Source organism: Chelonoidis abingdonii, chromosome 2, assembly GCF_003597395.2.
Source record: "Chelonoidis abingdonii isolate Lonesome George chromosome 2, CheloAbing_2.0, whole genome shotgun sequence".
Classification (NCBI taxonomy): domain Eukaryota; kingdom Metazoa; phylum Chordata; order Testudines; family Testudinidae; genus Chelonoidis; species Chelonoidis abingdonii.
This window is the reverse complement of record NC_133770.1, coordinates 242,686,157-242,709,503: the sequence shown is the minus strand read 5'-3', so window position 1 is coordinate 242,709,503 and position 23,347 is coordinate 242,686,157. Positions and strand designations below refer to the sequence as shown.

At 42.8% G+C, this 23,347-nt stretch overlaps 1 protein-coding gene across 1 annotated transcript; it reads left to right on the top strand.

Moving 5' to 3' along the window:
• Window positions 1-10,225: 10,225 nt before the first annotated feature.
• MSC (musculin) lies at window positions 10,226-13,034 on the top strand. Its single transcript, XM_032794488.2, is given in 6 exon segments — window positions 10,226-10,349; window positions 10,351-10,386; window positions 10,388-10,415; window positions 10,417-10,482; window positions 10,485-10,763; window positions 11,974-13,034. Coding segments are annotated over 6 exon segments (594 nt in total). The 5' UTR covers window positions 10,226-10,251; the 3' UTR covers window positions 12,061-13,034.
• Window positions 13,035-23,347: the final 10,313 nt, after the last annotated feature.

Below are 23,347 nucleotides of genomic sequence, written 5' to 3'. Positions count from 1 at the left end.
GGGCAGAGTGAGCCTGAGTGGAACTCCCTGCCCACCCCCTGTGGGGACTGGCCCTGGCCATGCTGCATGTCTCCTCGAACTTTCCTCTGCACCCTCTTGTGGTGTGCATCCACGGTTTGGGGGCCACTGTATTAGATGGAATGCTAACATTCAAACAGCACATCAAAAAGCTAAAAAGGAAAGTTAGCTTCAGGAATTGTGTAATCCAGAAACTGGCCCACATAAAATGGGGAGTTAACCCTATAACACTCCGAGCAACCAGTCTTGCCCTGTGTTACTCAGCAGCAGAGTACTATGGCCCAGTATGGTCTCGCTCAATTCAGGCACACAAAATTGATAATGAATTCACTCAATCCCAGAGGTTCATTGCAGGGACTTTGAAACCAACTCCCACGCTGTCTGTAAACTGCCTTGTGAGAATTGCCAGAGAGGCAGGATGCCTTCAATAATAATGATAATAATACTTCCCTATGAAGCAGCTTGCATCAAAGTTTAATTCAAACTGCAGCATACATATGTTACTTCTATTTCTCCTTAATAAAAGGCTGTGTTTGACTGAAATATATGTAGGGCCCTACCAAATTCATGGCCATGAAAAATACGTCAAGGACCATGAAATCTGGTCTCCCGCCCATGAAATCTGGTCTTTTGTGTTATTTTACCCTGTACTATACAGATTTCACAGGGAGACCAGTGTTTCTTAAACTGAGGATCATGACCCAAGAGGGAGTTGCGGGCGGGAGGGTGTCAAAGGTTATTTTAGGGGGGTCGTGGTATTACCACCCTTACTTCTACACTGTGCAGCTGGAGAGCAGCAGTTGTTGGCTGGGCGCCCATCTCTGAAGGCAGCACCCCGCCAGCAGCAACACAGAAGGGTGGTAATACTGGGTGACAGCCACTGGCTGAGTGCCCAGCTCTGCAGGCAGCAACGCAGAAGTAAAGATGACAGTACCATACCATGCCATCCTTACTTCTGCATTGATGCTGGCAGCAGCTCTGCTTTCAGAACTGGGCTTCCGGCCAGTGGTCACCACTCTCTGGCCCTCCAGCTCTAAAGGCACCACAGCTATCAGCAGCAGTGCAGAAGTAAGGGTAGCAGTACCAAAACCCCTCCCCCCGGCAATAATCTTGTGATCCCCCCCCCCACACAAATCCTTTATGGGTCAGAATCCCTACAATTACAACACAGTGGAATTTCATATTTAAATAGCTGAAATCATTACATTTATGATTTTTAAAATCCTATGACCATGAAATTGACCAAAATGGACCATAAATATGGTAGGGCCCTAACTATATGTCAAAAATGTCTGTGTCAAACACATGCCACATTATCAGTACCATCTATCCTGGGCATAATTAATTTGAAACTCTTTTTTGTCATCAAAGCAGTATTGTAGAAAAGAAGTATGGAGGCACATTAGGGCTTCAGTTAAAGTTGAGTTCAGGCCTTGCACTTACAGCAGGGATTCAGCCTTTTTGTTTTGCATGAAATATACAGCGTATCCTCTCCAGAGCTGCAGCACTTATTCTTTGATTATTGAAACTTTTCTGAGAATATTAAATGAACATGTTAACTCTTTTTAACAGCAGTTTTCAAATAGCATCAACATCTGTTCTCATGAAACACCTAGATTAGCTGGAATAAACTTTCTACACGGGGTACACTTTCATTACAATACTTGGGAGTTTGCTCTAGGGATTTAGTTTCTGAATCTGCAAAAGATTTAGGCACATACTTAAAGTTAAGCTAAAGTTATCCTTTGTGGAACTGGGCCTTAATGATCAGTTTCATTAACCTCTTGAGAATATTTTGGGCCAGATCTTTGATTTCAATCTAGCCTCTTTACACCACTCTGGTGGTGCGTGGAAGACAGAAAGCCCATGTCCCAAACTAGCCATCTGGGGCAGTTTCTACTTGGCATAGCTTGCTCTATGCCACTTTTTCCTGTTCTCTGTGTAGAGTGCATGCTGTGGGGCAGACTGAGGGTGTGGATGGAGCATGCTGTGTTCCTCAGCTAGTGTTACTAAGCAGGGGACATATATAGAAGGTAGAACCAACTCAAGCATCAGGCTGCCACAAAATCAGTCCTCTGTCTGCATCTTCTCCTCACAGCTGTGCCTAGCCTGGTGCAGCTGAGAATTCAGCCCATTTACTTTATAATGTGCCAAGGTCCTAGCAGTTGCCCTTAGAAAAGTCTGTGCTTGGAACAAACATGAGTGCCCCATCCACATGATGACACACACACAGCATGAGACGTCCTCGGTATTTGTGCTATATTGTAATAGCAAGAGATATATTGGGTAACTTGGTAATATTGGTGCATCAAGAGATCCACACACAAAAATGTCAAGAGAGGAGCCAGGTAGGCTGGTTGTGAAACTGTGAAACACTATAGCTCCTACCAAACTTTAAGTACTAAAGTCATCATGAGGATTTCTGAAAGCTGTGACTTACTGGAGGTATGCAAAAGATCAAACCATCTGATTTAATAAATAGCATGTAGAACTGGAAATTCAACCTTCTCGATTAGAAAAAGGAATTGCTCTAATAATAATAATAATTAATAATAATTAAAACCTTATTCTTATATAGTTTTTTCATCAATAGGTCTCAGAGCTTTTCAGTCTTCAATGTATTTACCTGTACAACCCCTCTGTGAGGCAGAACAGTGTTATTATCCCCATTTTACAAATGAGGAACTTAGATAGGGAGGCTAAGTGACATGCGCAAGGTCACACAAAAGGTCTGTGGCAGAACTGGAAAACTAACTCTGTGTAGCCTAAATCTTTCCAGTATTTTAAATTGTTTCCTTCTTTCAGATCAAGGTTACATCTACTAAAAAGCATAAATATTGGATCAAAACTACAACTGGTCAAAACAGTAGAAAAAGTTTTCTATGAACATTCATTTGAATCCAAAAGCAAATTTTGCTTCATTTGTGTTTGTGACCCTTTTGGGAATGTTTCCCATGAGCCCTCAAGGTTTATTAGTGTGAATCTTTATAAAAAGCAAATGTTACATTCAAATGCTCAGATATTCAACAAAAGTGAATTTTGAATTGTATCCTTGATTGTAAAATTCCCAACCCATGCTGTGCTGGTTAGTTAAAAAAGTCATCCAACCAGGAAACATAAAGTATAACAAATAGAGACAATATAAGTGGCAAATATTCTCAAAGAACTATTCGACCCAAGAATTGTCTGCAGACCAAGAATTACACTCTTTACAACCTGTTTGTGTAGCACCTAGCACAATGGGTCCCTGATCTTGATCAGAGCCTATGGGTGCTATCGTAATGTAAAGAATATATGTCTGCCTGCCTATTTTTTATGTGGCTGCCCATTACTGCGGTATCTATGTACATTCCAGGAAGAGTTCTTAACCGAAGAAAATAGTGAATAATTGTATATAACATATGCGAGAATTCCATGCTCTCGTTTGCAGCTGATTTGTGAACAACGATCAAATGTGTTGCATAAATTATTAATTGTGAATTATTCACTCAACTCAAATCAGAACCCAAAGTATCAGCTTGAATTTTATTTACACCATTATAATTTTGCGCCCTGATTTTCTCTTGTGTGCTGCTATGTAACTGACTAACCAGGTGTGCCAGGCTGATCTGAGATCCGCAGCAACTCTAGCTAGCTATATACTTGAGGAAGCAAACAAATCGGGTGAAGACAACACTCCTCCATGTGCTCTGCCCGAGCCCATGTGAAATGAGTGTGCTGGAGCACTGAAGTATGAAGTGTTGTGGTGATGTTATCTCTACCCATCTCTTCCGTCTTGCTCTGGTGGGCTTCCCTCTCAGACTGAAACACAAGGAGCGTAACATGGTGTTTTCTCCTAGCTGCTTACTAATCCAGCTAATTTGTTTCAAGAGAAGAAATAAACTGCAGACTTAACAGCATCAGAAATTCTGAGCATCCCACTCAAGCACTATTTAAAAATCAGAATTCAAAAACAAGTATTTTTCATTTTTATATATAAAATCCCCCTCCTCTCCCCAAGGCTGATTGACAAAGTGAGCAGAATCCGTGTTCTCACACCACAAGGTATCTATTACATGAGAACTTTCTTCTGGCGCCAGGAGGTATTTAGAGAGTTTGCTTGGCGATTCCATAGGGGAAAGTGTGCTGAAAGTTAGAGATACCTGAGCAAAACTGACTACCAGCCAAACTCTGGGGGAAAGTAATGAGCCTCAGCAATTAATAATGTCTCCTTTTCTTTCCAAAGTTATTAAATCTGAAACTAAACAAACGCACAGAATCAACTAAAAACGAATAATTCCGCAAACAGGGGGGTCCTGAGTACTGGTCAATGCAATTAACACAATGAACAGTGTTTGCTCGCCGTGTGTATTTTAAGAATTCTGGAATCTGACTGTTCGAATGCTAAACACGTTTCTTTTTATTTAAAAAAAAGCCTCTTTTATTTATGTTCTCTAGATCGAAGTAAACGGAGAGAGAATTAATTATTTTCTATTGCACAACACATACATACTTTAGGAATTTGATATCTCTAGATGGACGGTGTATATTGAGTATATGCCTGTACACATATAGTATGCTTGAGGTATTGATCGAGAGATATAGGTATGAATATATTTGTGAGAAATTAGAAAAGCAATGACATTTTCCCCTTAAACAGCTAAATCTAACACATTTAGCTAAGAAATCGGACAAATGGCTGGAGTAAAATATAAAAATCCCATGACATCATAATTAATGTAAGCTCTCCAGCAAGATCAGGGAAAGCTTCCCTTTACGTCGATGGAAGTTTAGCCTGACAGAAGTCTGCAGGATCCGACTCTATATTGCATCTTCTTGATCTCTTCCTTTTCTGTGACATCTTTCGTCGTGGCACACACTGCTTTGGGAAATATTTCCATATCGTCGATTCTCACTGTGCCTTCGTTCCCATTGAAGAGGTGTTGTTGTCAAACTGCACTCGGTAAACACACTAACGCTAATGATCTAGCATCATCACGTGTTTCCGTTTTTAAATCCTGGAGTTAAAATTCATTTGCCAAGTGTATTCTTTGATGATGTGCTCTGGTGAGGGAGTTCCGCGCCTACTATGCAGAATAAAGTCGAGTAAATAATTTTCTTACTTTTCTTTCAGGGGTTCATTTAACACTTGTTTGTTTTAGTTGACACGGCTTAACCCATTCACTAGGGTTTTCTCCTCCTCCTCCTCTCCAAATATGGCGGAAAGGCAACTCTTTGTGAAACCACCGCGTAGTCTTTTTTTTTTTTTTTTTTTTTCGTTTGTGAATAACCTTTCAGGTTCGAGTTTCCTGGATTTCAGTGTGATGCTTTCATTAGAATGTCCAAGTCTAAACGAACATTGTTGTCCTTTGCTCGGATCATCACTTAAAGGCTCCACACAGTCATATACACGCTTTGTTAGTGTCCACGTCGTGTGGTCAGGAGCGCTAAAGGAGCGCGGTCTGATCCTCAGACCGTGTAAACGGTATAGGATGAGAATCTGGCCCAAGATGGGGTTTTTAGTTTTGGTTTGTTTTTTTGGAAGGTATGAGAGGGAAGTCGGTTTTATGACTGCTGTGCAATCCTGGTCTTGCCAAACGTCTGGCTCAATGCCAGGACGCTAAGCAATGGTGTTTAGTAAACCCCGTATGGGTGGTTCTTGGTGGTTCTAGCAGCGACAGGTATTTCTGTGGAGTTTAAGTGAACCGTACAGAGTGTAAAGCACAGTATTCTCGCTTCCTGGAACACCTTTTCGATGCACAATGTTCCCTTTCCCTTTGAAACTGAGGCGATCCACAAAGTATCGCAGCATGAAGTATTTTTGTCCTGGGGCAGCAAGTATTAAGGAAAGCAGCAAAGAGTCCTGTGGCACCTTATGGACTAACAGACGTATTGGAGCATCCGACAAACTGGGTATTCACCCACGAAAGCTCATGCTCCAATACGTCTGTTAGTCTATAAGGTGCCACAGGATTCTTTGCGGCTTTTACAGATCCAGACTAACAGGGCTACCCCTCTGGTACTTCAGTATTAAGGAAGTCATTTCCTCTCCCTTGGAGAACAGAACACTGCTGGCAGGGCAACTCACCATATCAGTACTGCAAAATTATTGGACGACAGGAGGAATTCAATTCTGACCTCCCAGAATTTGATAAAATATATGTTCCCCTCATGCAATGACCTCACAATACGGGTAGCAAAGAGGAATCTCGTGTAAATTGTGCCGTGGCAGCACGTTCCTCCCTTTTTGCATAATGTTCAGGTTGTTTCTTTTAATACAAATTATTACACATTCTTTTTTTTGTCTATAGGATCAGCAGGTAATATCCTTTAATAGCAGAAGTGTGACTAATTATATTTTCTAACAAGTTCCCCTGAATTCTTTTTCAGTTGCTAGGGCTCTCCCTTGTGTCATGTTTAGGCTGCTTGGTGTATGCTCTGTACAGCTTCTAGAGTCAGACACAAGCCCTCCTCCAACCACTCTCGCGATGTTATCATTTCCTACTTAGTCCAAAACTATAGCAAGCACAGCAAAGCCCACCCTTTTAAACTCGTTTACCTAGCGCTCTCCAAGAGCTGAAAAACTATACTTCTCTTCACGGTGAGGGATTTGCTGTGGCTAGATATGTTGCAAGCACAAATGCCAGAGAGAACCCATCAGTTAAGCCATCCGATCCTTGTATGTTTTATATAAATGACTTGCTGCCACCCCAGTTTTATGGATCCATAGAAACAAACTACCTATATGATATAGACGTCTCTTAAATTCACAAGAAAATTGGTTCTGCAGTACTTCGCCTACAATGGCTAAGTGATTTCTGACATTTTGTTCCGTTCTAAAATATTGTTTGAGAAGAAAAATCCATACACTCCCTCATCCCCAGTACTCTAACAAACAAACAGCTTTCCATGCCGTTAAAGCGTGCACTTTGACTAGAAATAAAGCGAGGGTATTATACAGCTTTCCCAGCAATCAGCAGCACAGGTCATGTTTGGGCAGTGGCCGGCATGATGCCGAGCGGTCCTGACTGGAGTTCCTAGGCACTAAAGTGATACAAATTTTAAAAATGAGAATGAGTCACTATAAAGACAAGAAGCCAAACTCTGTTTTTATGGATTCAAATATATCCATTTATTCCGAGTTATTTACCAAAACTCCTATCCAGAGCTCTAGAATCAAGCCACACGCAAAAATTAAGGAAAATACATAGTAGGTTCTGGCATATTGCCAAAACATAAAATCCTCCCAACCCCACACAAGCAAGGACTCTCCTACCACTTTCTCACGGAAAACTTAAGGGAATAGATTTTCTATGTGGCATCACCTTAAAGTCAACAAACATGGCAGGTCAACAAGAGGAAGGGAGTTCCAGTACTTCCCTGAAGAAGGCCCTGTCTCCAGTTCTCTCCCCATCCAGACATTATTTCTGTGTCTACCTTGGTGTTTATACTTGACTCTGCGACATTCAGGTGTCAATAGTGTTACACAGAGAGGGCAGAGGGCTTACACATTGGAGCGGTACTGAATTCAAAGAGAGCAGGGTTTGGTTCAATATTTGTTCACACTGTGCCTCCTAACTGAGTAGAACCCCCATTGAAGTCAACGACTTCATACCTGGTAATTGAGAGAGAATTCTGGCTCAATCTTGTAATGAAATATTCCTTGTTCAGTATTCGAGAGAGCATGCACTATTGGAGGATTAAAGTATTTGTTAAAAAAAATGAATGTAAGCATGACGTAACGCTCTGGCCCCATTAAAGAATTTATTCTGAAACTGATATGCTGGTCAAGCGTAGAAACAATTTAGTGGATTCAAGGGACCAAATTCTATTTTGTAAATCCGGAATACCTCCTTAGACTTCAATAGAGTTACTCCCGATTTGCACCACTGGCGATTTTGGCCCAAGATCTGTAATAACCAGTAACTGAGCATAGAGATTGTCTATTCCCCTTCTCCATTTTTCAGGCGGTTTAATCGGATGAAATAAACAATCAATTAGACTTTAATTCGCTGAGGAAGCGCTAGGAGTGAAAGGTGAGATTCGCCAATATAGCTTTTAAGACTGGATACCATTTTCCTCTCTGTTTAGAGAAATCCAGCACTTTTTCTCCATTAATCTTTAGCAAAGAAAGCGTTCAGACTGCACCTGAATAAACAATCCAGATTGGGGAAAAAAGAAAAGTTATATATGTGTTCCTGATGTGCGTGTTTCACTCTGTATTTATATTGATAGTGTGCACTAATAGGTAACGCATAGTATAGTCCTGCTGAGAAAAATCCATCGCCTCGTCTTATTTTCCCTACCACTGTAGCCTTATGTGTAGGACAGAAAGCAAGCACCCAGAGTCAACCCAAGTTCAAGAGATCCAGTTGCAAATATCATTCGTGTGTTTCAGCGGTTCAACGAATATTGTTGTCAAGTTTCACTTGGAAAGTTTGACATAAAATATCCTTCTGTTGAGTCACGCCCCTATTGATGAAGACATTTATACAACGTTAAGTGCCCCCAGAGTAAGACGGCAAAACTCGTGAGGAGCAAATTACATAGTGCTGGGTGAAACTGGTCATGAAAAGAAGGAGAATTGTGCCAGGAATTGTAACAAAGGGGAAGTTGCCATATTGGTCGAGAGATGAATGTATCGAAAAGATTAAGGAGCAAGATTTAAGACAGATCTTTCCACCTGTTATAACCATCAGACCCACACATTCTCTGCAAACTGGAACATTTATTCTAGTTAATTGTATCCAGATAGGGTCGAGAAGGCCCATGAAATAAACAAGAGTTGGGTCTTCATTTTAGGAAGGAGATTTTTATTCTGTTATCAAAGTTATTTCTATATTGCTTTTGTATATTACCATTTCCAGTGGACTGAGTATTTTTCCCTGTGCGGTGATACATGAGAACTGCAAAACGGAATGTGCAAACTCTGATGAACTTTTACAGGAAAGCTGCCTTGTTTAAGTTCGTATATGTCACAGAACTATAAGGATTCCAGATCGGTTTGATTCAATTAAGATTGCTCCAGGGGAGAAGAAATCTCCAGACCCGTTTATATCCGTTTGCCACTTTCTATACCTTTGTGCAAGTTATTCGCAATGCCAAGATATATGTCATTTCTTTTTAGTGACTTTTAACTACATTACTCATTTAAAAAAAAAAACTACTTGGTTTTCCGCTATAGCATTGTTTTCTCGCTCGCTCTCCATCGCCTATAGCCCGCGCACAGTAAATAACAAAGTCACTGCCTATAAATGAGTGAGGGCCAGGTCTGTAACAGGTGGAACTCCATTTATAGCAGGGGTGCTACAGCCGCTGTAGGTTTGGCCTATTGCCGGCCATTGCAGAGCCGTCCCGAAAAATGGGGCCAGGTATCTTCGATCTAGTCTTATTCGGAAAGCCCTGAAATAAGAAGGGGATTTGACTGTAAGTTTTTTGGAGCAGAGTCGCGGTAAAGTGCCGGTCACTCTATTGCAGCGACAGGTATATGATGATAATACGACAGAGCTGTCAGTCCCTAGTGGACGCTTGGCCTGGGCGAGGACAGCAGGATCACCACTCTGCAGTTTCGGGTCCCCGGCCAGGCAGTGGGGACGTCCCTGCCGAGCCCCATCCCCCCTGCGAAGGGCCCGGCGGAGCTTGGAGGGCAGCTGGGAATCGCAGACTGTGCAGACAGGGGGCGGTAGAGCCTCCCGAAGCACAGGTGCTGGAACTAGGGGCGGGGGGTGCAGCACCCCGGGCCTAGGGTGAGGTGGTTTCCGTTAGATACAGGGGTTGCCCTTTGGTTCAGTGGCTCTCAGCACCCCGGCTATAGAAATCGTTCCCTCACCCCAGCCCAAAGCGCCCGCAGCTCCGTCGCGGGGTGGGGGGGAGATGACCCCTTCGTCCCCAGCCCCGCGCTCCGGCTCCCACAGCAGCGCCGGGGTCGCTGGCGGAGCAGCTGGACACACTCTGCGGCGCTGGGGAAGGGCTCAGGCGCTGCTGGGGGGGAGCTCTGGGCGTCTTGCCCGTTGCCGTGTGTGCGCAGGGAGGCGGGGGAGCGCCCCCCAGCCCCTTGCCCTCCCCCTCCCCTTCTGCAGATGGTCCGCTCCGGACCCCTGGCTATATAGCCCAGTCGGCTGGGGGCATCCCGCCGAGCCTCCCGGCGCGGGTGAGTGGGGGGCGGCCGCGGGGCTGGCGGACTCCTGCCTGCGCTGCCTGCCCGCCCGGCGCCGCTGCCCCCCGAGCCCGTCTCCCCGGGGAAGGGCGCGTGCCATGTCCACGGGCTCGGCAGCGACGCGGAGGAGACTGCCCGCCATGGAGCTGCGGGGGCTGCAGCTGGGCTACCCGCCGCCCGCCGCTCAGCGTCAGCCCCGGCCCGCTCTACCCCTCGGCGGACCAGTCTCCCGCGGGAGGAGGACGAGGAGGAGGAGGAAGAGAGGACGGCGAGGGCGCTGCGCGGCGGGCGGGCCGGCCGGGGGCTGCAAGAGGAGCGGGCTCCGGGCGAGGCCGGGCAAAGAAAGCCGCCGGCGCCGCTGCTGCCCAGGGGCGCGTCGGGCGAGTGCAAGCAGTCGCAGCGCAACGCCGCCAACGCCCGCGAGCGGGCCCGCATGCGGGTGCTGAGCAAGGCGTTCTCCCGCCTCAAGACCAGCCTGCCCTGGGTGCCGCCCGACACCAAGCTCTCCAAGCTGGACACGCTGCGCCTGGCGTCCAGCTACATCGCCCACCTCCGGCAGCTGCTGCAGGAGGATCGCTACGAGAACGGCTACGTGCACCCTGTCAACCTGGTAAGCGCCCCCCAGGCGAGGCGAGGCTGGCCCGCCTCTAGGCGGATGGGCCCGGCGGGGCTGGGGTGGGTGGCAGGATGGACGGACAGAGGGGTGGCAGACAAGGGCCACTTTTCCAAGGGGCCTCTGATTTGGGTGGGAGGAGCAACCTCGCACCCCCAGAGCCTGCTTCGCAGAGGTGCTGAGCTACAAGAAGCCGATGGCTTGGCACGCCCGGCCCTGTCAATCCGGTGCCAGGCGTGTCTAGCTGGACACCGAACAATAGCAGGCACTTGTGGGTCTGAAACCTTCATCCTGGAGGTCGAGTCCGTCCAGTCCCTGCTCAGAGAGCTGTGCGCCTTGGGGATGAACACGTAGTAGCTCTGGGAGCAGGGGTGTTTGTGGAGAGGAAGAACAGACCCATCGACGTGTGTTTATTTTTATAGGCTGACATTTCCCCCTGAAAAAATAATTAGTGATCTAACTCATCTGGTCTAGCTCTTACTTCTGATCTTTAACTTCAGCGTATCTGTAGCTGGTATACTACATTTTCCAGCGTTCTTAGGTTTCCCCTATTTCTTTAAACTGTGTAGATCACTCCAGCAGAGTGGTGGTGTTTATTATCTAAGCAAGACCCCAATTCTCCGCTCAGTTACAGCTTTGAAAACATTCGCAATCATGCCGTTTACACCAGTATAACGAAGAGCCAACGTTGGCCTAAAGTGATGCAGAGACTAGATGTGTTTATGTTGGGGAGACTGAATCAGAAACCTTTAACGAATTCATTCTCTGGGTATCAGGCAAGTTAAATGACTGAGGAAAATATAATTCATTCTTCAGGTCATTTTGCAGCATAAGCTTTCACTAAATCCAGAATTTAAGACCTGAGGCATAAAGAAGAGGATTGTTGTTCTGTCTTTCTGGATGTATTAGGGTGGTTGATTATTTTAGCACCAGTTTAAAAACTAGGAAATCAGTTACAAAGCATTATAAAAATATTATATGTTTGGACATGAATAAGTGGATGCTGGTAATAACAAGTTATGGTGCATCTGATACCAATTAAAATAATACTTTTTAGAGAGAACCAGTTTGTAGTGCTTCCCAGTGTGACTAAAACTGTTTGTTTTTTAAATATGGGGTGCTAGGAAATTAACTGTTAATAAAAGCTCCAGTTTTACTTTATATTGCAACTATCCTTCTAATGTGAAATGTCTTTTTTTGTTTACAGACTTGGCCATTTGTGGTTTCAGGACGACCAGAATCTGACACCAAAGAAGTTTCTACAGCTAACAGACTATGTGGAACTACAGCTTAGCTGAAGTAAAGCTAACTTTTTTTCTGGATATTTTTAAGAGCTATGATTTATGGGCACACAACTAAAGGATGGTGACTAGAAGCCATCTCTAACAAACAGTGTGAAATCTTTGTACCCTACCCTTTCTTTCCCTTATAGTTCTGAGGGTAAATGCACTTAAAGGGAAGGAATAAAGAAGGGAGGAGGTGAGATGGGAATTCCTCTGAACTGGCTGCAGTGGCTGAAGTCTGGAATTTGGAAAGGCCTTTCTTTTGCTGCATCATTACTACCACTGCCTGAGAACCTGTTGTTCTGAGGCTTTTAAAGTAATGGAAGAGGATTATAACATTATAGAATTACCAGCATGGACCAAAATCAGGCTCTACGAACTAATCCCAAACAGTGTTATTTGTATTCTAAAGCAAAGCAGTATTCTAGAGTAGTTTTGAAACTCAAATAGATTTATAATATATTTTGATGGCTTTTGTATTCATCAATCCTATTTCCTGCAGCTATGCAATAAATATAGTCACATTACTTTTGTCCTTTTAACTAGATTTTTCTTAAAGACATTGAAGTAGCATAAGCGAGGTCCTGAACTTAGGTTATGGGCCTTGGAATTAGGTTATTGCCCTTTTTTGTGTGTGTTTAAGGTGCTATATACATGAGCAGTGACTATCCCTAGGACATGTTAATAGATAGGACAAAGTTCCCGTGTCCTCACCTGGAAGGGATCCGGTTTTTCTCTAAATCTGAGGTACATGTGTTGTAAGGAATGTATTTGTATCAAGCTATAGAAGATCAGGAATTTTAAAATATTTTAAACAGTCTGTCCTGTCATATTATGCTCATCTACGAAGGATACTAACCCTAATGTGTATTCTAGTGACATTTCTTCATCCAGTAAAGTGCTGTAATGAGGATGCCATCAAATGATTTGCAAATGTAAATAACTTTATTTTTTTATAAAGGTATTAAAAGCTTTGTTACAACAATTCACGGACTTGCTGGTGCTATGGTAGTGTCTGACTGCATCAAAGTAAGGGTATGTCTACACTACAGGTGCTACAGCAGCACGATTACAGCGCTGCAGCTGTGTCCTTTTAGCACCACTGTGTAGATGCTTCCTACATTGACAGAAGGGGTTTTTCCATTGCTGTAGTTAATCCACCTCTTGGAGAGGCAGTAGCTAAGCTGATAAAAGAATTCTTCCATTGGCCTAGCTGCATCTACACGTCTCAACTGTGGCACTCAGGGTGCAATATTTTTTGCAGCCTTTTGAGTGATGTAGAGAGATTGATCTAATTTTTAAGTGTAGACAGACATAAAAATATTCCTTATAAAGATGTTCCTGAAATCTGCCCTTATCAACACGTTGTTTCTTTTTTTTCCCTTCATCTTTTGGGTGGGGATATTCTCTAGCAACGCAGACAGGCAATAGCATTACTCCCTCCAGCCCACCAAAACAATTCACCCATATTACAGTAACACACCAGTCAGCAGAGAAAAGCATGTTTGAAACTTTTACAGAATACATTGATTCACAGAAAAGAAAAATACATGTAGATTAACAAATGGATATCAGCAATACATTCCTTTTCGAATCCTGAAAGATAATGTAATAATCCTTTGCAACTGTTCCTTGTCATTCTACCATTCAAGCTGCAGTCAGCTTTGCTTTTATTTGTATTTGTGCAGTGGGAAAGCCAGCTGAGTTTTGCAAGTTGGAAGCAGACCTTTCCTGTTTCTTATCTCAGGATTTTTAGTCTTAGGAGTTAAGATTTGTTTTCAGAAAATATTTTCTTTGGGTTTAGCTCACAATCATCGCAGTGCGGGGGAGGGTTGAATCTTTTTGGAAAGGAGGAGGCCTCATCTCAATTAAGCAATAGGATAAAGTAGCATTTGTTTAACAAGAACTGGCTTAACTCCTGTGTCTTTATAGCAGAGCAAGATTCCTTGAAATGTATACTGGAAAGCAGCCTACAGTGTCCAATCTCCCAGAGACTAGCTTGTACTCTTGCTTACCATCTGGTGCTCCCCTGGGGGAAGAATTAAGTGAACAATTTAGTTAAGTTCTCTCCTTACCATCAAGTTAAAAAATGATTCCTGCACAACAGAAGTTGGGACTTGATCCAGTGCCCATTGAAGTCAATAGGAGTCTGCTGCTTCCAGTTACATCTGGAATAACTCTATTAAAGTTTATTTGAGCTACTCCTATTTTGCACCCACATAACTGAGATGCTCACCCTCACTAGGAAGTAAGGTAAGAGAGCAAAGATATCCTAGCGAAGAGGAAAAACCTTAAAGACGGTGTGATATACTGAAGAAATCAGCCTCATATTTACAGTTCTGGGTCCTTGAGAAAAGATTTAGCAATTTCACTGAGGTGCCACTTGAGATAATCTTATTTGTGATCTTGAGCTGTTTTTGGCCCTGATCCCTGCTGTAATTGGTAAATGACTCCAGGAGACTAGAGAAACACTGAAGAAATGGAAAAGTTTAATCTGTATAGAAAGATTAGTATGGAAACATTGGAAAGAAAAAAGACCCAAAAGATGAACCAGTTATATATGAAGTAAATATAGTAGTCAAAAATTGGGGGATGGAGCATGCGAAGGATAGACATCTCTTTTAGCTGCAATAAGTGTGCCATACAATACAGTCTCTAAAGCACGCTCACTTGTGCCTATAGAATATAAAATAAAATTGTCAAAAAACAGTGAATACATTTATATTACCTGTTTCTTCATTGTAGGCTTTTTAAAAGATAATAAATATCTATAATATGACAATTGTAAAAGTACAGATTTCACATATGTTCTTCAGTTAAATGCATCTCAAGATTTGATCATAATATTTTCAAGAATTCGCTCAATTTTAATTCCTGTGTTCATAAATACTTTCTTAAAGGCGTCTGAAGGAGCTTTTTCCTTCTGATCCGTCACCGAGAAGCTTTTTGTAATGCAAAAAGTGAGGTGCACATTTGAACTAACTTGCTGTGGGTGAACATGCTGACAGGAAGCTTGCTGTCCTGCCTGGGGGAATGGGTAGGGCAGGCTGTAGGTTCTAGCATGCCTGGTCTATATTAAAGCAACACTCTGGCTCTGCTCTAGCAGCCTTTTGCAGGAAAACTCAGAAATAGCAGGATCTTGGTCATGTGACCTGTTCGTTAGAAACCCCTGTTTTAAGCACTTACACATTTCCAAGGGGGAATAATAAGATTTGGGCTTTCTTCCTTGGGTTTTGCCATCCTGATTGAGAATTTCAATTCTATTTTAAAAGAGTGGCACCATTCTGTTGGGCTGGGTGTGAGTTACCTGAGCCTGGAAAGGGATGGGCTAGTTTCTTTTATGCTTAAAATGAATAAAAAATGCATCATATGTCCAGACCAGCGATCTGCAAAGATGAAAGGTAAGAAGCAGCTAAGTTTTTAATTACAAGTGGCATTTCTAAGCTCATTGACCTTTTTGTTATATAGTCCCATCTTTTGTGACATTGGCATAAGCTACAGAGTAAGCCCATCCTGATCCCAGGTTCATTTATTAATCTCCCCATAGCCTTAATATTTAAAAAATGAAAGGACAGCTGCAATTCTCATTCAGCCTTTTACTCAGAAAGACCTGTTAAATATGAAATTTTAAGGGCCAATTCCCACCCTCTGATACATGCCCACTTTGGCTTTGACATATCTGAACAAGCATTTGTCCCCCAAAATTGTGTTTATGATTTTTAAGTTAGTATAAAAGCTCCATGGAAATCTGTTTGCAGTTCTTTACATGGAGCTTTCATATAGCAAATATCACATCACTGTCAAGATAATTGCTTCCAACAAGAAAAGTGTATAGAGCTATATATATACACACACAAATCTCCATACATGCCACTGTTTAGACATAGGAAGAACTGCCTCATACATTATGAATGATAAAAATATTGAACTAAGCAAACAGATGTTTGCATTTAAGAAATGCTCAAGACACCTTTTGAATTTGGGTAAATCGTAAGCATGTTATTTTTAAAACTTCAGATTCACCCCAGATTTAGAGTAAAAATTAAATCTGCTCAGTTAAAACCTATGTTTGAGCTCTATCTGGGAAAATGAGAAGAGGGGGAAGACATGGGGTTTTGGAACCTGAAATCTATCCACCAACCCAAGTTCGGGGTAGTTTCATCCTCTTCACTTTACTTGCATGGAGCCAGATGTTCCCATCTATTTTGCTACATGATGAGTAGTCCCTTTCTCCACCAGTAGTCCTATTTAAATAAATAATAGAATTATATAATGTAGAGCTGGAAGGGCCCTCGGCAAGTCATCAAGTCTAGTCCCCTGTGCTGAGGCAGGAATAAACCTAAACCATCCCCGACAGGTGTTTGTCTAATGTGTACTTAAAAACCTCTAATGATGAAGATTCCACAACTTCCCTTGGAAGCCTGTTCCAGAGCGTAACTACCCTTAAAGTTAGAAAGTTTTTCTTGGTACCATGACACAAGATACTACTGAGCATGACAAAGGGGAAGAATCTGACCCAAGATATATTGCACCCACTGGGTCAATGTAAATAAAAGTTCTGTGGTTCCACTGTTGGGTCCCTCACATCACTACTATCCGCACCTCACCAGCTTATGCAGGATTTGTGCACAGAGCTTGCATGCAGTCCACAGGGGATGCTAAGCCTCTCCCCACCTACAACTGTTTTGCCTATTGCCCAGATATATTTTTAAATCAAAACTGCATGTTTTCCTAAAAGATATGATCTAGTTCAAACAGGAATTAATTCAGGGAACTGCTGTGGTCTGTGTTATACAGGATGTCAGGCTAGACCATCACAATGGTCCCTTCTAGCATTATAATCTATGAATCTCCAGTGGAGTGGAGGGCCAGTGCAAGGGCTCTGCAAAGCACTGGTGAATTTCACCCTTAGCAAATAACTGATGCATTCAAAGATACTAAATAAAAATTTGCAAAAGAGACTAAGGACCTTTTTCAAGCTAAATCCATGGGATTTACACACTTAGGCTATGTCTACACTAGTGCAGTAAGTCGACCTACACTACGCAACTCTAGCTATATGAATAATGTAGCTGGAGTCAATGTACCTTAGGTCGAGTTACCACGGGGTCTACACTGTGGGAGATCAATGGGAGAAACTCTCCCGTCGGCTCACCTTACTCTTCTCATTGGGGGTAGAGTACAAGGGTTGACTGGAGAGCGATCTGCTGTCAATTTGGCAGGTGTTCACTAGACCCACCAAATCAACTGCCGGTGGATCGCTCTATCTACATCTTTAAGTGCCTAATTGCCTTTACAAATCTGTCCCTAAGGGACTCAGAAATCTAAGCCCCATTTTACTGCTATATTCTTATTGTTCACTCATGTAATTTCTATCTATAGAGATTCTATGGTACAGTATGATTCATTTAAGATTCTAATCTTATTTGACTCTATGCTTTCTTTCAGATAGAGTGCCACTCCCCCACCAACGTCACCTGCTCTGTCATTCCTATATCTTTTGTACCATGGTATTAATGTGTCCTATTGATTATCCTCATTGTATCAAGTTTCTGTGATGCTTGTTATACCAATATCCTCGTTTAATGCCAGGCATTCTAGTTCACCCATCTTAAGACTTCCAGCATTTGTACATCAGCATTTGTCAGTATTTAGTTGCTCTCTACTTTGGGCGGTGGGGATTGAAAGTTTTGGAAGAACTCCCAAGGACTGAATGGACTTTGAGGGCCTGATTCTCCTTGGCCTTGAACTTTGCACAGTCATTTACACCTAGGGAAAGGGAGTGCAAGTGGGTCTAAAGTGCTACCATTTTGATTTGATAGCATTTTGCACCTACTTTGTGCAAGTATAAATGACTAATGGAGGTGGCAAAGCAAGAGCCAATCAAGCCAATTTCTCTCCCATTCCTCAGAGTGACCTCCCAGGGTAGAATGGAGACACATTGGGAGGGAAACTTATGCCTAGTGTGATGCTTGTCATGGATAAATAAGGACTTCCCACTTTAGGGATTTCAACCCACCTCCTTTTGCCAACACCAAAATTCAAAGAAAAAATTGAGGACACAAAAAAAGAATAAAGGAAGCACTTTTTGGAAAGTCCCTGTCAGACAAGCTACTAATAATCAAGCTGGACCCACAGCTAGTCTATGTAACCATGTGATCTTAGTAGTGTTGCCATGCCATCCCTGTTTATTAGGCCTTGTCTACATGGGAAAATTTTACTAGCTATACCAATTATCATTATAAAGGTACGTCTAACCCTTGTATGGACATTCTTATTCTGATGTGAGTCGCTTTTTTCGGTTTAGCTTAAACTCCTTCCCCAGTGACATAAGCTAAACCAAAAAAGGCACAACACACACTAGAATGGTGATTATACTGATAAAACTATAGCAGTTTAAATTCGTATCTTAGCTTATACAAAAAACAACAACAACCCTTTGCCATGTGGATAAGCTCTCACACTCACTTTTTGCATCTTGTTTCACATTAGTGTGTAAGCTTTTCAGAGCAGGGACTGTGGTTCCCGGAGTTTGTTATGGTGCCTAGCACAGTAAGGCCTCAAGGTACACATGGGGCGTGTTACATACATGGCAGGGAGAAAGCAGATTAATACTTATGAGCCACCGTACAGCAACAAAGTGTATTTGTGCTTTAGGCAGGAAGAAGGCTGAGAAGAGTGCTGCTTTCAAGTTTCAGCTTTCCAAGGGGCTTTCACGAGAAACAAAAATAAGAATAAAAATTATCTTAAAAATTCTGGACAATGTCTTTAGGTTGTTCTTGTGAGAATTTTTAAAATAGGATTTAAACTTTAGAAGACTGATCAGTTTATGGGAACAGCTGGTGACTGGGTGGCAAATTTCTAAAGGTGTTTAGGTGCCTAAAGGTGCAGATAGATGCCTAGTAGGATTTTCAAAAGTGCCTTAGCTTTTATAAATCTCACCGGATGCCTATCCGCATGTTTAGGCATTTAAATACCTTTGAAAAATATGGCCCTAAGAGTATGTCTACACAACATGATATCCTGGGTCTGTGGGATCCCGGCTTATAGACTTGGTGTTTGCAAGCCCATGCTTGAGTGTCCATAGTGCACTGTACACTTGGGCTTACAATTACTGCCCCAGGTCTCACAGCTAAGACATCCATACTGCACTGTGCAGACCTTCTGACTTGGGTATGTGGCTTGAGCTTCATCCACTCTGCAAAATGACAGAGTTTGGACCCAAATCACAGTGCAATTCCAGCTCTGATCCATCACCCTTAGCTGGCACCTAGGATCCAAGCCCTGAGTGCTTGCTGATCTGAATTAGATTGATTTGTGTGTGGATGGAAGGGGGGCTTGATCTCAGAGCCTGAGCTTAGTGTGCAGTATAGACATACCCTGAGTGTTCTAATGGTTTTGGAGCTGGGTTAGGTAGAAGGCCTAGGTAGGAGGAGGAAACATCAAAATAGCTTCCAGCAACGGGGAGGTTGAGACTATGATCCAGAGCTAGTCCCAGCAAACACTATCTATACCTGCTGATAGAATTTTTCCCTGTGTTCCCCGTGTATCCTGCCTTCCTGCTCCCAGTTTCCAAACTGGCTCTTGGCTTAGGAACAGATGGGTTGAGGCAGATGTGCAGTGGGGAGGCCGGTTAGGCCGTAGAAGGAGGGTATTGGTCTCAGGAAGATGGCTCAGGTTAGGGTGCTTTCACAGAGAAAGGAAATCTGGTATTTTGTGTGGGGAGAGGGAAGGATAAGCATTTGGGAGCAGATTGGGGCATGAGAACAAACTTATCTCTTCAAACAGTTAGTGTTACTAAAGCCCTACTGCAGAAAGTGCACAAGAGTTCAAAATGTTGTGTAGGTACTATAAAAATATCAATCCTTCATGTTTTGTTCTTTTGCGCCATGTTGTATAGTAATACATAAAAATAACTCAGAGAAGCCCACCAAATTCAGAGGATACTTCTGATCAAAATATAATCAAATTAGAGTAGGACACATTTTCAGCTTAAACTACATGACACTTTCCCTTTGATGTCCCAAAGTTCTTGATTCCTCATGAAATTAATTTTCCAAACCGTTCTAACATCTGTTTAAAACCGTGCGCCACAACCCATGCTTGCTGTTAGAAATAGTGGCACCTGGCCACAGTAATTCTTGATATTTGTGTTTGGAAATTTCATGCTAAGAATTTAATGTAAGTCAGTATGGAATATCATAATTCAAAAGCCATTCATGCTAAAATCATCACTCTGTCATAACTGCACACATTACTGTTAAAAGTCACAGAAGCAAGGAGGACCTTTATACAATGGGAGAGTTTTCACTTAATAATGTCCACTAACCAAGAGATCCCCAAACGATTTCAATGGCCTTATTTTGTGATGAGTTCTGAGGGCAGATATCAACCCCAAATCTACCTGGGCAGACAAAAGGCATAGTTTATGCCCAAATACCAAGAGAGGTCATGTCAGATGTGATTATGGCACCATCTTGTGGTTTAGGGGAAATGTACAGACAGGGCAGACTGCATACATTAGGCTTGGCACATGCAGTAGACTGATTGTGACAGTAGGTTTTCTTTCAACTGTTCATTTCAGTGATCACTTAGCCTAAAAGGAAGCTTTTGCAGATTGTCAGTTTACTTACAACCCATTTGTTTTTTGGCTTGTGACTTCTGAGTTCATGTTGCAGCCAAAGTCTCGGACTCCAGGACCTGCTTGATGTGGTAAAAAAATATGAGTGTTTCAGTAGTTGAGCCAAACCCCATTGATTTCAGTGGGAGCCTTTCCACTGACATCAATGGACTCCTGATCATGTCCTCAATTAAATAAGACAAAAGAAAAAAAAACATACAGGCTGGCCCAAAGCAGTGTGTTACCTACGCTATGTCATTTGTAGGAGTAGATTCAAGCAGTCATCAAGACTGTTGCTCAAATAGTAGTAAGATTCTCCTTGTCTATGCAGAAAGGCACCTTGGCCTCTCCTACAATCCCTGTCAACCAAATAGAAACCTAAAGCATTTGATCTCCCCTCCAGGATCCTGGGAAGGTGATTAGTAAGTAAAATAAAGTTAAAGAAAAGTTTCTGGGCAAAGTTTCAATGCCAGTCGTATACAATCCAAAAGATCTAATCTGCATTTCCTAGGCACTCATTCCTCCCAGGAGTGCCACTGGGTTCATACTCTTTTGCAATGAGACTAGGCCCCGAAACGCAATAATGGTGATGCAATTCTTTTCAAATGCACTAGGAATAAATACACTAGGCATAAGGTCGTATCAGTGCGTTCTCATTATTTTCACTTGTAAACAGTGATTTGTTAACTTGACATCATACTTTAAATTATGATGATGGTTAGTTTGGCAGTGGGGATTGAAGCAAGGCACTGAACACATGCATAACATCAAGAAGATGTCTGTTCCAAAGAACTTACAGTCTAACAGACCGAGCTGTAGGCTCTATGTTAATGATATTGCTGTTTCCATTCTCCCTCTCCCCAATTTCATTATTATTTAAACACCTGTAGCACAGGAGGCCCCAAAAGAGATCAGACCCCCATTGGGCTAGGCCCTAGATGCACACACAAGAGACCCAAAGTGTTTATAGTCTGAACAGACAAGGCAGATAATGTGTGGGAGAAAAATAAATATGATTGGCCTTGTTTTACAGAAGTGAAACTGAGGCACACTGAGATTCAGTGACTTGCCAAAAGTGGTAAAAGCAGTCTGCGGCAGCGTGTAGAACTGAAGCTAGGTCTTATGAGTCATAGTCTAGTGCTTGAACCAAAAGCCCATCCCTCCTCTCATGTCCCATTACAATAGTGTCACAGGGTGGCTGGGCCTTTAAGGGAGATGAGCCCCAGTCCACCTGTGACAAATTTTAACTCATCTCCCCAGGTGGGGAGAATAAGTAGTAATGAGCAATGTCATGTGACAGGTTATGTGGCTAAAATCTGGCCTCTGGCTGCAGATAAGAAAGACCTGGGAAAGCACAGGAGAAAAGCAGGAGTAGAGTTAGTAACAGAAGCAGACCCTGGGGCAAAGGTCAGGCTCCAGGGAGGGAGCCCAGGGGACAATATTTCTAAAAAGGAACAGAGAACTGAAGAGAAGTCTAAAAGAGATGACAGGATCAACTATGGAGTGGGTGCAAGAAGCTTCAGTAGTGTTTGATTTGTTTGTAGTTTTGAAATCTACTGAAGGGCTCCCAAGAGAAGCCCTGGGACCAGCTACTTTGCAAAGACAAGTGTGATTAAAGAATAGCCCAGGAGGAGCCCAAAGAGGATTTTTTGTTTTTAGGTTCTATTTCATTTAAGATTTTGCTGCTGACCAAGGTGGAGGTGCATGAAGGGAATTTGAAGAGGCCTCTGGGAAAAGCTGGTTTGGTACTGAACAGTTACAGCTGAACTTGGTACCCCAACAAGAGACTGAACTCTGAGACTGATCCAGCCAGAAGTCTGAGCCACACGAACCTCCCAGAGAGATGGAAAACCCTGGTGAGGGGAAACCGAGGCAGAATGCTACAGCACCACCCCAGGTTGTAGGGGGTCGCTCAGAAGATGACTGCCTGGCCACAAGTGGGAAACATTCAAATGAAGTTGGGCAAGTTTGCCCTCTGCAATCTACTTTGTGAATCTATCACATACTGTATATATAAACTTCTATGACATAGATAAATATTTTGTACCCACAAATACAGAATATTCTCTAGATAGCCACATACCAAGAGCTTGTCCATGAGGAAGAGATAATTTTCCCCTTTGAATACATTTCAGGTGGCAACTTCAGGCTCAGAAATGTCTCATAAGAAGGTCAGGTTTAGCTTTTGTTTGACTCTGAAAGCTTAAATTGTTTAACATTTTTTTAACATATTATTGTGTTTGTTTTTTAACGTATGTCTTTTAACATATTATTGGGTTATAATTTGACCTTCCAACATTGTCCTTAACTGAGACTAGACCGTTGGTGCACAGGAAGAGGCACGCTATCAAGAGGGTATAGGTTTGTGCTCTTCAAAGTCCATGCTCTTGGTTCAGTGAGAGCTACACAATGCAATTTACAAGGAAGCAATAGACCGAGCAACATGAACCGATAGCGCCCTCTGGTGGGGGGAAAATTACAGGCGCTTTCGTCCTTCCCTGTCTCACATTGTTTCTCTTTCTGGATGGTTCTCCAGCATAGTCTTATTCTGTTCACCCACGTTTCTAGTATGATTATCGTACTGAGAGTACAAATAAAGGTCTGTATTGGATAATAAAATGAGTTAGTATGAGGGGAAGCAGCAACACTTGCCTGTTGGAGCAGGGGTAGGGCATTAG